Below are 17,057 nucleotides of genomic sequence, written 5' to 3' on the forward strand. Positions count from 1 at the left end.
GGTGAAAAAAGTTGGCAAAGAAAGGCAAACTGACATTCATCTTTTTTACGTAGTAGAATCTATAGCAGGGACGTTTCTTACCGCGCTGATTTGACTGGAAATGGTTCTGACTCTTGGTGCCCCCGGGTTAGGGTCTAGCTCCAGGGGACTTGAGTTCCCCGGGAGCTGCTTTGTGCTCCGGGGCTGTCCTCCTGAGTCCTGTTCCTGCAGGTACAGAAATAAGGTTTCACTGGGGAGAAGGGTCCCTTAGAGCTGGGTAGGGGGTGCCCCTTCACCAGGAACCCAGAGTATCCTGGAAGCCTTCACTTCAGGAAGCCCACAGGGACAGGAATACAACACAGTCACCATCGAGACTCAAAGGACATTTATTATTTTTTTTTGAAAGGGTGGAGGGGGACTTTACAAGGGTCGGAAGCCGCTAACCAGAAAGGAAGATAAATAAAATACAAAGCCAGTACGTTGTGGCAGAATTCCAGAAAACACGCTGAAAAAATCTTTACAGTTTAAAACTGCTTCACTTTATACATAATTACAAATTAATATACAGCATCTGGGTTTTAACCCCTTCTTATCTAATAGGATTCAGCACAGAAACATTCATTTAGCATTTGAGAACAACAGACGAGAGCAGAGGTATAAGGCGCATGGTAATCACCCTCCTACATGTCCTGGTGTCCCCTGCGCGCCCGGCGGGGTGACACACCAGAAACCTCAGGCTAAACCGCGACCGTGGGCCAGCGGACCGGGCAGGCCCCTGTCAGTGCTCTGGAGCTGCCCATCCTGGCAGGTGGTCACAAAAAGCAGAGGCATTCAAGCAGGGTGAACACTGGAGTGAGCAGAGACTGGGTTCAGCCTGGGTGTGTGGAGCAGGCTGTCACCGTCTGCGGCAGGAGAGACTTTAGCCAGCTGGGTCTGCCTGTCTTTAAACCTTAGCAAGATGGAGAACTCGCTCAAGGCCTGTCGAGCTTTTGACAAATTAAATCCGATTGATACATGGAAAGAAGCCTTTGTTTTTTTCCCTCTTACGGCAGCACTAAAAGACTTTTCACTTTAAAACCTGGCCAGCAGGCAGTAGATCCCAAAGCTCCGGTTAACTAGGAATGTTACGCTACATGGAAAGAAAAAGAAAATGAAGAACCGAACCAAAACAATCTCTTTGCCCCTTTCCTTGTCTCCAAGGGTCAATCGGAGCAACAGCACCAGGTGGGGCCGTGACCCCAGGACCACAGGTGTGTGTGCCACACTGTCCGACTGCAGGAAGGCAAGGCACACATCCCTCAACCGCTGCCACCGTGGAATTGGAAGGGTTCTTTCTGGGCTTCCACATTCCAAGTGTGTCCACACCCCTTGGCAGTGTCGGGGGTCCCCTCCAAGCCACCCTCTTCATGGCTGCTGAAGCCCACTCACCAGGACCGTTTCTCTCAACACGCTCCCACCCCAGTCCCTGGGCTTAGCTGTCCTCTGGGCACAACTGCCCCCCTCCCCCCCCCATCAACGCTGTATCAACAACTGCAGCTCCAAGGCCGATACCAAATCCTTGGGGAGAAAGAACCGGTTATGGAAAAAGAACTTTGTGACCAATGGATGAAATATAAAGTACTTCTGTGAACGGTACCTTCGGGATGGAGTTCTGGCCCCTAAGGTTACGGCGCTACCTTTTATTTAAGGCGGGGCCTAGTTATAAACCCTACACACTAACACCCACTCTCCAAATAAAGGCACAGGACAGTAGGGGTTGGGGCTGCAACTGTGGCGGGGCAGGAGCGGCTGCCTCGGAGAGGAACGGGGTCAGCAGAAGATCTCCTCCCCCTCTGCGGGTACTTCAGATGCAGGGCCATCTGGAAAAAAGGAAACCAAGGCAGAAAAAGAAATTCAGAAAAACTGCTCTTTTCACTGGTAAATTCTGTTCTTTCCTCCCCAAACACAAGTCTTCTGGGATGCAAACAGATGCCGGGCTGGTGGGCAATGACATCCGCCAGCCGGGCCTCCAGGTGACGTAGTGCACGAGGTCATCAGTGATGTCCTCCGTGTCTACAGCTCCTTAAACTTTACAGAAACACTAGGCTTGCTGTTTATAAACAGGCCTGGAAATAGGGATTTCTCTTCAACCTCCCACACAGAAGGGAGAGAGCAATCCTAATGAGAAGGACTCAGACCTGGTGCAGTGTGATTTGATAGCACGCCCTGTGGCGGCAGGCAGGTCATGAATCCCGAGCTTCAGCTTCCCAGTGTGTCTGGGGGTCAGCAACACCTCTCTCAGACGAAGTAACTGTGTATGTAGGAGGGAAGTCAGCACACAGTGAAAGGTATTACAAAGCTCCAATTATTTAAAATGACAGGCACAAAAATGGCACACACACCCATGTAACAAAACAGAAAGCCCAGAAGCAAACCGCAGCATTAGTATATGATACAAAGAGCATTTCTAGTCAATGGAGAAGGAAAGAATATTCAGTGAATTGTTCTGAAAAAACTGGCTAAATCTTTGGAAAAAATTAAGTTGGGATCCACAGAAAAAAACATTCAAATGGATTGAAATGTTAAGTGTAGAAAAGAACTGTAAAAGAGCTGTAAGAAAATGTGAGAATGTTTTCTGATCTTGAAACAGGGAAGGCTTTTCAGAGACAGAAACAATGGAAGAAACCACACACACACACACACACACACAATTTCAACTTTTACTATGTAAAAATGTATAATAAAAAGGCAAAGGAAACAGTGAACAGAACAAGGCAAAAAAAACCCCTTTAATTTAAAAAAGGCTCTTGTAGATCAATATAATAATGAATATTCTAGTAGAAAAACAGGCACAGAACCTAAACCAGCAATTTACAAAAGAAGAAATACAAATGGCCAATTATGTAACATATTAAAAATGATTCAACCTTATTTGAAATCAGAAGAATGCAAAAATAAATAACCGCTTGAACTTATCAACAAAATGTCAATTAAAAAATAATTCCCAGTGTTGGTGAAAGTATGAGAATGGATACTCTTGTACTGACAGGGAAGAACGCTGTATAACCTTTCTAGAGAGCGGATGACATGCTGAGGAAATAATCAGAGCCGTGCAAAAAAAAGTATGAGGATGCTCTTGGCTGCATCATTTAAAAAGCAAAACAGTAGAGAAAGAACCACTGGAAAGATTAAATAAATTATGGCACATAACATAATAATATGCAGCTGTTAATTAGCATGGGTTTTTTTGTTGTTTGTTTGTTTGCGGTATGCGGGCCTCTCACTGTTGTGGCCTCTCCCGTTGCGGAGCACAGGCTCCGGACGCGCAGGCTCAGCGGCCATGGCTCACGGGCCTAGCTGCTCCGCGGCATGTGGCATCTTCCCAGACCGGTGCACGAACCCGTGTGTCCCCTGCATCGGCAGGCGGATTCTCAACCACTGCGCCACCAGGGAAGCCTAATTAGCATGTTTTGTACAAATATGCCCTGGGGAAACACTTCTGGTGTGTTAAGAGAAAAAAAGCAGGATATGAAGCTCCAGGGAGTAGTGAAACAAATTGTATAAAACTATGTTTATGCAATTCACACTCACACATAAAATACATGTCCTGTATAAGAAAAGGCTGGAAATATGAACACCAAACATTTAATAGTAGCTATTTCTCAGTGGTACTATGTTTACTTATTTTTTTTCTTTTTTACATTATTGGATGTTTTCCAAATCTTCTACCACAAACATGTATTCCTTTTATAATATTTAAAACACAAAAACTTAATTATCAGGCTTAGCTCTTCTGAGAATACGATTTGCCCCTCATTTCACTTTATTCTTAATTAACAGCGAGAGGGAGAAGTCACAGCAGACCAGCTGACTCTGGCTGAGCATCTGTAGTGTATCATCCATGCTGGAATGCCTGAAAACCACTGGTCTTGTACTGTCTCTTATCTGACTCTTCTCACTAAATATGAGGGGAAAGTTGCCAGGTGAAAAAATCAACTAAGGGCTACTTTTTAAGCAGCACCAGAGCACAGCAGCCTGTGTGGGAGCAGGTTTACTTCATTCAAGGATGGACACGCTGAAGGGGGTTACGATGTCGGCGTGTAGACTAACATGCCAACAAACAGAAGACAACAAACACCCTTCTGTGTTTTAGGGAAAAAAGGAAAGATTTCCTTAACCTGAAATTTCAAAAGAAAGCTCCTCAGGGATTTAAGGTATTCTATTAAAAGCAGGAAGAAACACAGAGAACACCCTGAGAGGTACACCCTAGCACCCCACTGTCCTGTGTCCAATTCCAGCCTGCTGACACAGTCACACGCTTGGAGTCAACTAGGTTTGGAGACAGTAGTAACCTTGAGGAGGATTTCCTAAGAGGGACCCAAGGAGATGGGGAAACAGTGAAAGGCGTGGGTTATCCTGCAGGGTCAGCGGAGCTCAGCGGAAGGCAGGTGAAGGACTTGCATGGGGACCTGATCTCTCGCTAGGAGGTGACAAGGCTACTTCTAGAGTGACACAGAGCGAAAAGCAGTGCTCGAAGAAGAAAACTCAAGCTGAGTTGCAGGATAAGAAATTATTATGCAAAACTTTACCCACAAGTTAATTTGCCACGTTCCAGACTGTGGCTTTTGGTGCCAGGCTTGTGTTACAGCAAAGGTGGCTACAAATTCTACTCAGTGTGCGTAGATGGAAAGAAATCACCATGGGAGCTTCATGGCCCACGTTTAGAGAAAGCAAGGGGCTTCTCAAGGACAGAGAAGCAGAGGCAGTACTCTGGCAAAAGGGCAAGACGAGGCCCTGGGGCCAGGGAAAGGAAACGCAACTGCACAGATCAGCCAGGAGCCCAGCTTGTTCATCATGGCAAAACAGAAATGAGTATTCCTAACCTAGCAATTATAACAAAATCATATTCTTTTAAATAGCTCATAATGTTCTTACCTGTTTCTTTTAAGCATAAATACCAGCTTAGCATTACCACCCTATAAAACAAACAAAAAAAGTGCATTTAAAAACAACGGGGCTTCCCTGGTGGCGCAGTGGTTGGGAGTCCGCCTGCCGATGCAGGGGACGCGGGTTCGTGCCCCGGTCTGGGAGGATCCCACATGCCGCGGGGCGGCTGGGCCCGTGCGCCATGGCCACGGAGCCTGCGCGTCCGGAGCCTGTGCTCCGCAGCGAGAGAGGCCACGACAGTGAGAGGCCCACGTGCCGCAAAAAAACCCAAAAACAACGAAGACTCTGAGGCAAGAATGATATTCAGCGTGTGTCTGAGTTATGCTGCAACTTCCCCGTTTTTGTTCTTTTCTACAGTAGCTTCTCACTGCAGGGCAGTGAAGATTTGAGGCTGAATTGTTACTGAAGCCTTGCAAAGAGTTCAGGTGGGTGTGTGCATTTAAACAAGCCTCTCAATGAAACTGGTCCAGCCACGGCCGCGGCAGAGCTGTGCACGTAGACGTGGTGTCTGGAGACAGGCCCTACGGCCAAGAACGTGGGGCTCTGAATTGTACTGTTTGCTTAGAGATGTGCTTTCCTCTTAAGATAAAACAGGAAATCAAAACGGCAAATTGGGCGTCCAAAACAAAACCAAAGTAGGCTAATTTCAAAGACTATGAATTTAGAGGAAGTGTCAGGGAGGACTTAGGGAGTGTATTTTAGAAAGAAATACCTTTTTCAGACCACTATCCGATTCTGTTCTCCTAAGATCTTGGCCATCATCTCCCTCTTCCTTCTCACCTCCTAAACAAACAAGGTTTTTTTGGGTTTTTTTTTTTTTGCAGTTGTAAAACAGATTAGCCAAGGAAATACTATATACATAGCTTAGGGACAGAATATTTCTGAATCCTATTAATGCCAATGGCAGCTAAGTGACTGATTATTAATAATTTTACTGATGCAGAAGAACTAGAAGCAGAAAGGAAAAACAAGTGTTATTACCCCCCTTTGGCTATAGCTTAGCTGAGATCTCAGGAAAACCTCTTTTATTACTGAAAATGAACATGACATTCATAGCGGTTCCTGAGTGTTTTAGCAGCTAGATACTTACTAGGATCTCACTAAAACATTTACTGACTGATTGGGACAGAGGAGATGGAGCTACCAGAGTACAGATCATTTTTAGTTGTGATAGTTAAGGATTTCCCACAAGAACACATGAGTTCAAAACCACTGACCTTTTGAAGCATTCATCTGATGGCTCTCAAATCCTCTAAAGGTCTCTGCTCTCTGGGGCAAGGAAACGGGGCCTACCATGCCTTCTTGTTCAACAGGGCTGCTGACAGCCTGCCCAAGTGTGCCTCCCAGGCTTCCACTAACCAAACCCTGAAGGATCTTCACTGGAAGAAAGGAAACATGCAAAACTGACATCTCCTCTTTTAATGGGAAAAAGAAAATCTCATGGTAATACACTATATGTACAGGGAAGATGAACAGAAAATTCCAAAGTGACTACGTGACTTCCTTTGCTCAGAGAAAGCTCTCAGCTCAGGATACATGCGTTAGTTGGATTCTAATGGAAATGCAGAGATTAGCTCTTCAGCCTTATTCACATGAGACCCAGGAGATTTAAAAGGGTACAGGGAAGGCAGAGTAATTTATTGGAAGGAGCATGGCCCCTGGAGTCAGATCCAAAGCAGCCAAAAGGAATTCCCTAGGAAGTAAGATGAGCCAATTTGAGAACTGCAGTTCAAACTGGCAGGCTTTTTGCCCCTCCCATAGGGAGGTCAAGGGGCTAGAGCAGTCTAAGCATCTGAATTCTCAAATCCAACCAGCTAGGGTTCTCTTCTAGAGCAGCAGTGTCCCACAGAAAGGAGAAAGTGCTGAAAGTGGAATAAAAATTGAGTGGCAGAGAAGCAACAGAGATAAAGGAAAAAGAAGGTCCAGATGGAATAAGGGAGGAAACAGGCAGGGAATCTCCTAAGACAAGCCATTGTTATTTTCTAAAAACACTACATGAAAACAATAGAAGAGTCCGATGAAGCAAAAAAGCTATCTGAGCCTAAAAATGTAGGAAATGTATTTCATGCAAAAATGAGCAACAGAAAAACATCAAAGTCAAATCCCACACAAAGTTAAGAAAAGGCAGAGAGAGAGAAAGAACAAGGGGCATAACTTCCCTACATATAATAAAAGCATATCAGAAGGACATGTCCATAAAATAAGTGAGCTAATAAAATAAAATGACACAAGACATGAAAGAACCTAAGTCAGAATCAGAAAACACAGAAAGGAGGTGGCAAAACTCAAGTGGAAATGAAAGGAAAAAAGGTATCCCTTTAAGAAATGAAAACAACTAGAATATGAGAGCAAATAAACCCAAAAGAAAAGGACTTAATAGATGGTGAAAGGATATTTAAACATTAAAAAGATGAAGCTATAAAAAGTACTATGGGAAAGCAAGAAGTATTGAAGACAGGCAAAGATGATCCAACATATGGATAGTGGGAGTTCTTGAAGAAGAAAATCAAAGCAAGGGTGTAGGAAAAATATGAAAAACTATAAGAATACATCTCTGAAATCTGAAAAATCTGAAACTATATGTCAAAATGGAACACTGTGAACCCAAGAACATCATTCCAGAATAACCAACACCAAGGCATATTCTGGTAAAACTACTCGGATTTAGGGGAGAAAAATCCTTTGGGCGTCTAGGCAAAGAGCACGCGACTTACATGGGGAAAATCAAATTACGGCCAGACTCTGCCAGCAATGCTTTACGTCAGAAAAAAATAAATAACATTCGAGAATTAAGATACTCAGAGGAAGAGAACATGAACCAAGGATTTTATATCCAGCAGAACAGATTTTCAAGTATAAAGGGCACAAATTATTACCAGTATGCAAGGACTCGGTATATTATCCTCATGAACCTTTCCTGAGACATCTACTGAAGAATAAGCTTTAGACATCCAAAATGACTGGAGAGACACTGATAAAAACTGGTGGTGGTTCTTGCAGAATGAAGACTACAGGTTGGGTCTAAAAAGGGGAGAGTGCCGTATACAGTGGTTGTAAGCTGACAGTATAGACAGAGTACAACTGGTAAATAAAAAAGGGGGGAGGGAATGGGGATAGCGTAAGAGAGTCCTATTTAGTGACAGTAGTATTAGTACTGTTATTCTGATGTGGATGTTAGGGGAAATACAGGCTATTTTATTTCTACGATGTATCCTTGAGAATGAGGATTCACAATGTGGAAGAAAAGAGATACAGATGTAATATAGAAGAGATTAAGCCCTGTAGTCCACAATTTGAATTAAATATGTATCAGTGTGAATTCATTACCCCATCCCCTCACGCACACACACAAGTATATTTCCCCCAAAGCGGCCCACTGAAAAGGCCCAACCTAGTAACGATGAAAACCCCAGCAGCAATAACCACCCCTAGCGCCTAGACAGTGGTCTTGAAACACCATTTCCCACTGAAAGAAACCAGAGCTTCTCAGAAAGATGGCTAATTCCAGGTATGGGCAGAAAACAAGATGAGCCTGGAACATCTTAACATACCAAACAGCAAAGCAGCTCTCAAAGACTGCTGGGGTCACGCCAAAAGGACTCAGAGGCCCCACATAGAGGTGCTCCTTGGCAAAGAGAGGACCTCTTTAACTTTTAATAAGGATAAGAACTGTAACGACTTGAAGCGCATCAGACATATTTAATTCATGAGTCTATAATAATATATTAAAAGTACTGGTCACTTTCAGAGAATGACCATAAATCGACTACTTTGAAAACTGGTAAATAACGGGGGAAAAAAAATCAAGCATTTATCCTTTTATCTTGTTTTCCCTATATGTTACAAAATAAAGAATACAACTAGACATTTTGTGTCCCCAGATGAAAGAGCACAACACTACGGTAACACAGCTTGCCAAAGGGATTATGTCTGAGCAACTGAGCCTCCAAGTCCAGCAGAGAATCTAAAGGAAATGGAGGGCAGAAGAACAGAACCCCTGTGTGAATAAAACCCAAAAAGAGAAACCCACAGGTCAAAGCTCAAGGATAATTTGTGTGGAAAAGAAAGGGATGGTGGGGTGGGTGGAGGACTGTAAATAAAGAATCCTAAAAGGCATATCAAAAACCATGAATACAACTGAACCACAGGGTCTATGAACAGGCACTTGGCCATAAAGAAACCGAAGCGATTACTATAAAAGTCACAATATACTTTCGGGAGGGAGGGAGAGAGCTCTGATGGGGACAGGACATGTGGAAGGGCTTTTAGGGGTCTGGCCACATTTTATTTCTTGACCTGGGTAGTAGTTACAAGGATGTCCACCTGATGCTAATTTACTAACGTGAAATACGTATTGGGTTGTGTTCTGTATTTGTGATTTATTTTACAATAAAAGAGTACAAACTGGTAGATAATATTAGTGTGTAAACCACTGTGGGAGGAGACAAAGAGGGGGGCGATGCTGAATGTAAATTACCCTCATTTATGGCACTTTTCATTAAAGGCCCTCCTTTGAGAGCCTCTTCTGTGTTGGATCGGAAGAGGATCCTAGAGCTTTGAGTTGGGGAGCAATCCTCTGGCAAGGGAGTGCTGCACTCAGTCGTGTCCCGGAAAATCATCTCCTTCTCTTCCAGTAAGAGTAGGATCTGCTGGTCCTTTTGCTGAAGTTGTTCTGCAGGTGCACAGAGAAGAGATCTGGTGACTTGACTGTTCACTATGATGAGATGACTAAGACATGAGCACCACCTTGTGGTAATGCACGGAACCACAAGGAACATAGCTTGCCCCACTTTCTTTTTCATCATGAAGGCAGTATCAAGCTTCTGATCTGTAATGTCTACCTGGAAAACTATTCTGGGTCTTTCTAGGCAAATACCAGAATTTCTGACATAACGAACTTTCTGTTCCATTCTCCTGCCTCCTGTTTATTTCTCAACCCACACACTTCTCTGGCTTCTGCCCATCACTCTGCATCTGCTCTTTCCAAGGTTACCCTTCACTGCTGAATCCAGTGAAGTCTTTCATTTCATCTTTTCCAGCATGGATGACTTCCCCCATTTAAAACTGTTTCCCGGACTTCCCTGGTGGTGCAGTGGTTAAGAATCCGCCTGCCAATGCAGGGGACACGGGTTCGAGCCCTGGTCCGGGAAGATCCCACATGCCGTGGAGCAACTAAGCCCGTGTGCCACAACTGCTGAGCCTGCGCTCTACAGCCTGTGAGCCACAACTACTGAAGCCTGTGCGCGCCTAGAGCCCGTACTCTGCAACAAGAGAAGCCACTGCAATGAGAAGCCCCCACTAGCCACAACTAGAGAGAGTCTGCGTACAGCAGCGAAGACCCAAGGCAGCCCAAAATGAACGAATGAATGAATGAATAATAAAATAAAATAAAACTGTTTCCCTCCCCATCCGCTTTTGAGGACACTGCTGGTTCTCTCTTCCTACCACTCTTACTCCAGCACTTTACAGACCAGACCTGCCACCTGCCATGAATGAGTATCTGGGCTCCCCCCACCCCCCAGCCCTGGGCTCCATCCTAAACTCCTTTCTATACTTTACATGCTTTCCTCTCGGGGACCTCAGTCACTCCCATGGCTTCAGTTACCTCTTATGTGCTGATAACTCACAAAAGGCACCCCAAATCCTACCCACTCTTTGAGCACCAGACCGCTGAGTCCCACTGTCAGGCGGCTCTCTCCACCTAGACGCCTTGTTCTCCGCAGGTCAGAAACTTCTGTTCTCCCTTCTTGCCACCCCTCTTGCCTCCTCCTGGTAGCCTGTGGCCTCTTCCTCAGGCAACAACATTGTCATCCCCCAGTTACCCAGCTGGAAACCTGGGAGCGGTTTTGTCTCCTCCCTCTGTCCCACCACCCACCACAGTGGTTCCTTATTTCTTACGTCCATCCCCCCTCCAGCCCATTTGTCACCAAACTTACCCCAAGAGTCCCCCAACTGGCTTTTCCACTCCCAGTGGGCTCCCCCAGCCCCCCAAGCAATTCTCCCAACTCGTGTCAATACCAATTAAAAAAATTTAAGTTTAAATTTTGCTAAAGAAATTGTATCATTCCCTTTGTTGCCTTTCAAGATGTGGTGGCTTCCTGGCTTAATCTCCCATCACTCAGCCCTGACTCTCCAGACATACCAAACCTTCATTCCTTGGCAGACACGTCAAGTCCTTTTTCACTTTTCACCTAACTATTCTTCATCTGGTGAGGTAATTTTTTTCAGATGTAGCTCATGTGTCATCTTCTCTGAGACTCACCACAGGCAGGATTCATGGGTCCTACACACTTTACATGTGTCTGTGGTCTAGATGGCCTGTCATTTATATAGATCTCCCTTGCCAGAGTGTGGGTTTCCCGATGGCAGGGACAGTGCTTTAGGGCTTGTTGCACCCCTAGCACCTAGCGTTATGCCTGGCCAGGTGCTTCATACATGTGAAAAGAAGGCAGTTCTTATCTCTGCCATCCTAATCACAGGCAGAGATTAAAAAATGTGATACTGGCTCCAGTCTAAATCTGTCCATCTCTTTTTTTGTTTTTCTCCCCACTGAAACAGAATGAAGTAATAAGTAAACTCCTTGGGCGCCTATATTTACTTGACTCTGGGCCTTACTTCTACCCAAAGCACAACACGTATTTACTTCAGAACACTCAGCAAGCACCGGCAAAGGGGCATGAGCACTGCGCCCTGCAGTTGAGCAGACAGGGAGCACAGCCCTGGCTCTGCCATGAACTGTGTGTGTGTGACCCTGGCTTGCTTGGCCTTCATGGGCCTCAGCTTTCTCACCTACACAGTGGGGACTGCAATACAGGGCTTGCAGGGATGCCAACAAGACTACATGAAACAGTAGGGCCTTGACAGAGAGTGGTCAAACGTAACCCATAGGCACACTTCTCCCCAAACCACCTCATGACGGATTTGGAACGCAGGGCACAGTGGCGGTGGTAACTGACAAATGGATCAACTGGAAAATTCTTTCCCGCAAGTACCTTTCTCTCCTTGTTTTAATCTTAGATGTGACCATGAATTCTGGCAGATTCTTCTGTGACAAAGTACAAAGACTGTCACCAGGGTCCAAGGACACTGATACCGAGACGAGAGACCCAACATCCCCTCCATCTAGTATCAGACACATTCCTACAGCCATTGTTCACCAGGACCTGTGCCAGCTCAGATTTGGTCTCTCTTTTGTTAGGAGCTATTCCCCTCCTCGGTTGACATGCCTGCCGGGACGGCTCTGGGATGGAGGAGCAGCGGGGACTCCATGGGACTGCAGACGCCCCCAGACAGGGCCTCAGACCGCTTCCACCAGCTTTACCTTTTAACTCCCGAGCTTTGGTGTCCAACATCTTCTTTTCTTCCTCAGTTTCACTAGGAATTCCTTCATCTTCATCTCTGTTCCCAATACAACCACAACAAAACAACACATTCTGAAGATGTCGATTAGTCTGATGGCAGCCCAACCATTATGAAACCACAGAAGTACCAGGAGGCAGGGGTGGGCCAGGGTGTGTGACTCACAGGGTGCTGATCGTGTCCTGGATGATCTGAATCCAGCTGTTCCGCTCCTCTTTGGAGCTGGCGTGGACTTCCACCATCTCTGGATCTTTCATCCCCATACTGATTAGGAACAAACCTTTCTCCTCGTGTGCTACCTCTCACAATCAGCTTCTTTAGGGAGATCACCGTTGACTTCTGGTCCTGGAAAATGGGGGAGAGCGCAGACGTTAAGACATGGATACAACATTCTAGCTCTTAAAACAACCTCCGTCTAAGGTAAGACTAGATGCCTTTTAAAAGCATACGGCTCACTCACATTTTATGCAACAGAAAAAGATTTCCAAAAAGGAAACGAAAATCTAAGGTTATCAAGGTTCGAGTCCTGTTTTCTGCACGATGAGTCCTTTCCGGTTCGTCACAGAATCTGGTTGGCAATGTTATAAATTGGCAAGATTTGTAATACGTAATGTGTGAGACATACTCCAGTGACAGATTTCTTTTTAGATCAAATGCTAAAGGCTCTCAAAAGGATTATGAGGGAACAGAAAAATAATTGGTGGGGAGGGAGGTGGGCAGAAAACTGCAAGGGTATATAAGAAATGACTCGGAGGCATCTGTCCTGAGCCAATTTTAAGAAGGTGGGAGAGCAGTAATACAGTGTTAACACTCACCACCTACCATCACGCGTTTGAATACTATTAATTACAAACAGCAGAGACAAACAATTCAGCTTACCAATGACGCAAAGACGTATTTCTGGTATTTTTCTCGAAGGAAAACTAAAACGTCAGTAAGCAGGACCGCTTGAACCTCTGTAGAGGGGGGAAGGGAAAAGAGAACAATGGCCACTGAACGGTGAAGCACCTTCAGGGCACTTCATTAGAGGAAAACTCAGCAACACACCCGCACAGCACATTATTACACTCCCCCAAGGCAAGGGCTTGACATTTCTGCAGGGTCCAGATATGGTCATTAGATTTTTAGAGGCATTTTAAGATGGGACTTGTCACCAAAGCCTTGTCTTGGGAAGGCTTAAGCACTCAGTGCTGGAAAGATATATCCCACAAGGCAAGATTTTTAAGAATAAATACTTTAAGAGTAAAGCTGGAAAGCAGGACTTTAACAGATGCAAAATAGCAACATATTCTACAGGTCATAATACTCAGGTCATAGTATTTCTCAACTTCTGATCACAGTAATGGGAAAAAAGCGCGGGACAGCAGACAGGAAGGCTGCCAGAAGGTGATGTACAAGAATATCTCAGTCTAATGAAAGGCAGGCTTCATCCACACATCCTAGAGGACACGGATGGCTAGACAACACCCGCTGCCGTCACAGGTACACGGAGTACAGTGGCTCCGCTCCCAGCTCCAACACAGCACAGTCAACCTCAACCCCTCTGCACCGTGGAAACAGCCTTCTCTTCTTCTCAATTCAGACAAAACAAAAGCCAAATTAACATCTCTAGTTGGATCCAGGAATCAAAAGAATGCCACAAACTCTTGGTCTAATCCTCTAGGAGTATGAAGTGACATTTCCCATTATCCCCTTAAGGACAAAGTGGGACCTCCCTGGAGGTGAGCCATCTACTGACACCTAACAGGTCCCTCTGTACCACCTTCACTCTGGAAAGGGGAGCCTACAAATCTCTGGGAAAACAACGGGCTGACTTATGCAGCCACCTCCTGGGTGGGCAGGACCCTCTTGGCCTTTTCTACCACTACTGCCAAAACTGGGGTGCCCTCTCTGTGTAATTCATTGCAAAGCTATGAGGAAAAACAGAAGCAAGGATGTCTGATGCCTAGGGTGGTCTAGTTTTTCAGCCTAGACCACAGTAATTTTCCATGCACTACCATTAGTTTTGACAGGTTTTTTTTTTCTTAAACTTTACTTTTAAATAGTTCAGGTGTCTGCCAAAAAAAAAAAAAAAGAGCTCTAAAACATAAGTTTCAACTTTATTGAATCCTGAAGTTTACGTGATCACGGCGTCAGTAGATCAGAGAAAAACAATCCTACCCCTTTCAAGGGTTACCCGACACAGGACTGGCTGTTCTTGGCACAAGTCATTTTCACTTGGGGGTGAAAATGACTAAACACCAAACTCTTATCTCCACTGGAGACATTTTAGGCCACAAAACCTATCGTTCTGCCATTGCTTTGACCACAACATTATTCCAACAGCTGGAATCTATTAGTTTTTATTTCGGGAATGAATAAATAAACTGCTGTGTAAAGAAAATACAGCACTGGCAGCAACTCTAGGAAATCCATCCTTACAAGAGAGGGCAGGTACTTCTCTACCATCAGGCTACCTCCGACACGGCCTCACAGTGGCGGTGAGGCCAGAGCCCTCAACTGTGGTCTCAGGACATCACAGAGCATCAGGGCTGGAAGGAAGGAGTTGCAGGGATCGCACAGTTCAAGTTCATCATGGAGCAGTGAGAGGCACAGCTGGCTGGTGGCAGGAAGGGGTATTTCTTCTCTCTGAGATGACCCTGCCCGGAGGAGCCCTTCCCGGATCCCTGCGACAACAACCGCCCTCGTCTCCGTCACTGGTACCTCCGCACCCCTGCTGTCCTCTACCCTGCCCCTAGCAGCTGAACTACACACACTCTAACTCACTCACCCCTTTCCTGCTCAAACCCTCCATTCTGAGCCCATTCTTCGCTCACTCCCATCACCAGCATCCCTGTCAGCCCCCTAGTCTGGAGCACGCACCCACCCCAACCTGGCCCCCGGCCGATTCTTCAGCCGTATTTCCTGCCTCACTCTGCTGCCAGAGACCCCGACTGCCCACCCTTCCCGACGGGCCAGACCCTTCAGCTCCATGCTTCCACGCTTCCTCCTCCCTTCTGCCTGGCTCCCTCCTCTTGTCCTCAGTTCACGCCTCTCTATTCTGGCAACCATCATACTGCAGAGCAAGAACCTCTTTACAAGTCTCTTCATTCTCAGCCCAACTTCTCATGCAGGGTGTCCTGCGACATTCACCTTTGAGAGCAGCTGAATGCCTGGGATTTCTTTACTATGTGGTCTGAGCATGGTGAGACCCTAGCTAAGGAGTCCTGGGAATTCTCCCAGAGCAGCTACCTATAGCATTACTTATACCTCGGCGATGAGAGAAGCACACATTTTCACTCACCTGAGTTTTATGTCAGCGGGGCTGATGGCACTCGGCTGCTTTGTGTGCTCAGCTCACCGAGGCCAGGGAGGTGGGCTGGGTATACTCAAGGCTACTGCTGAGGTTAGAGTTACCATATAGGCCCAGAGGATACAGGTTCGATGAAAACAATTATTAAAAACAAACAAACAAACAAACCAGATGTACAGATGAATGAACAAACCTCCTAACTTCTTTCACTTGATGGGGCTGATCATTTAAAAGGTAAAAACTAAAATCAAACAGAAAGTGAGTATCTTTTATGACCTCTTTTGCTTAGAGAAAGATAAAAGATGAAAAACAAAGTTTAATAATAAATCTAGTTGCTGTGAGTTAAACTTTCGTTTCTCTAAGGTCTCAGGAGCTGAAAATTCCTCTGCTATCTCTTAGGAACGAGTGATGTATATTTAATCTCAGAGAATCTATGAATTGTGCAACTGATGGTATTTCCCTCCTAGCAATTGTTTTGCCAGAGACCCTGACCCCAAATGTGTTGCCCCTCTTTCATAGGGAAAATACGTCTTCCTTAACACCTTGCTTTTTTGTATGAATCTTACCCTTTGCTTTGTTCTTTAAAAAAAAAATTTTTTTTTCATTTCCCCTGACTGCATCATTTCCTCGTTCTCTTACTGTATTCTATATGGTTTTGTAAGCCATCTCAAACCAGTCTTTTCTGATACAAGATTAAGATCAATTAAATGCCTGCTGCTCCTGTGTGACGTCTGGACATGGGTCCCTGGGAACAACCTGGTGACATCTGGATTCTGCCCGCTGCCCTCTGGCACACGCTTAAGACTCTGACGAGAGTGAGCCTCACCTTTCAACCTCCCTGTTGTGCTCTTCAGAAACACGCTCCCATCCCGCACGAGCTTCTTCCGCTTCAGATCCTCCTTGGCAAACACCTGACCACTCTTCATTCTCATGATCGACTTGCTATCTGTCTTTGTATAAATTTCATTGAGACGGACCTTCTTTTCATAACTCGCCACTTTGCTGTCCACAGCTCCAATCACACCCTTCACCAGGCCCAGGGACTGAGCTAGATCTTCCTGTTCCACTTCACTGTCTGAGAAGGAAAGAATAACTGTCTCTACTGGGCAGAAGGAGGGGCACCCTGCCTTCTTTTTTTTTTTTTTTTTTTTGCGGTACGCGGGCCTCTCACTGTTGTGGCCTCTCCCGTTGCGGAGCACAGGCTCCGGACATGCAGGCTCAGTGGCCATGGCTCATGGGCCCAGCCACTCCACGGCATGTGGGATCTTCCCGGACCGGGGCACAAACCCGCGTCCCCTGCATTGGCAGGCGGACTCCCAACCACTGCGCCACCAGGGGAGCCCCAGGACCCTGCCTTCTTGCTCCACATCACTGTCCTCCCTCTGTGGGCACGCTGGCAGAGTGAAGCCAACACGTCGAAGGGCACGTGCCTACCCCTCACTCTGTCAGAGTTTAAATCAAGTTAGATGTTTCAAAGATACAGATGACATGCAATTATGTG

The 17,057-nt window shown here is 45.8% G+C and overlaps 1 protein-coding gene across 1 annotated transcript in view; it reads right to left on the bottom strand.

Moving 5' to 3' along the window:
- Positions 1 to 347: 347 nt before the first annotated feature.
- LOC308611602 (uncharacterized protein) overlaps positions 348 to 17,057 on the bottom strand; it is a gene marked incomplete at its 5' end in the record, with an annotated part of 124,748 nt that continues 108,038 nt past the window's right edge. The window contains 9 exon segments of the mRNA XM_081260322.1: positions 348 to 1,838; positions 5,618 to 5,688; positions 6,123 to 6,284; positions 9,383 to 9,577; positions 12,227 to 12,303; positions 12,430 to 12,567; positions 12,569 to 12,609; positions 13,144 to 13,220; positions 16,383 to 16,631. Coding sequence (XP_081116448.1) covers positions 1,695 to 1,838; positions 5,618 to 5,688; positions 6,123 to 6,284; positions 9,383 to 9,577; positions 12,227 to 12,303; positions 12,430 to 12,567; positions 12,569 to 12,609; positions 13,144 to 13,220; positions 16,383 to 16,631 — 1,154 coding nt within the window. The 3' untranslated portion in view covers positions 348 to 1,694.

This window comes from Mesoplodon bidens, assembly GCF_964165515.1.
Source record: "Mesoplodon bidens genome assembly, contig: HAP1_SCAFFOLD_129, whole genome shotgun sequence".
NCBI classification, from domain to species: domain Eukaryota; kingdom Metazoa; phylum Chordata; class Mammalia; order Artiodactyla; family Ziphiidae; genus Mesoplodon; species Mesoplodon bidens.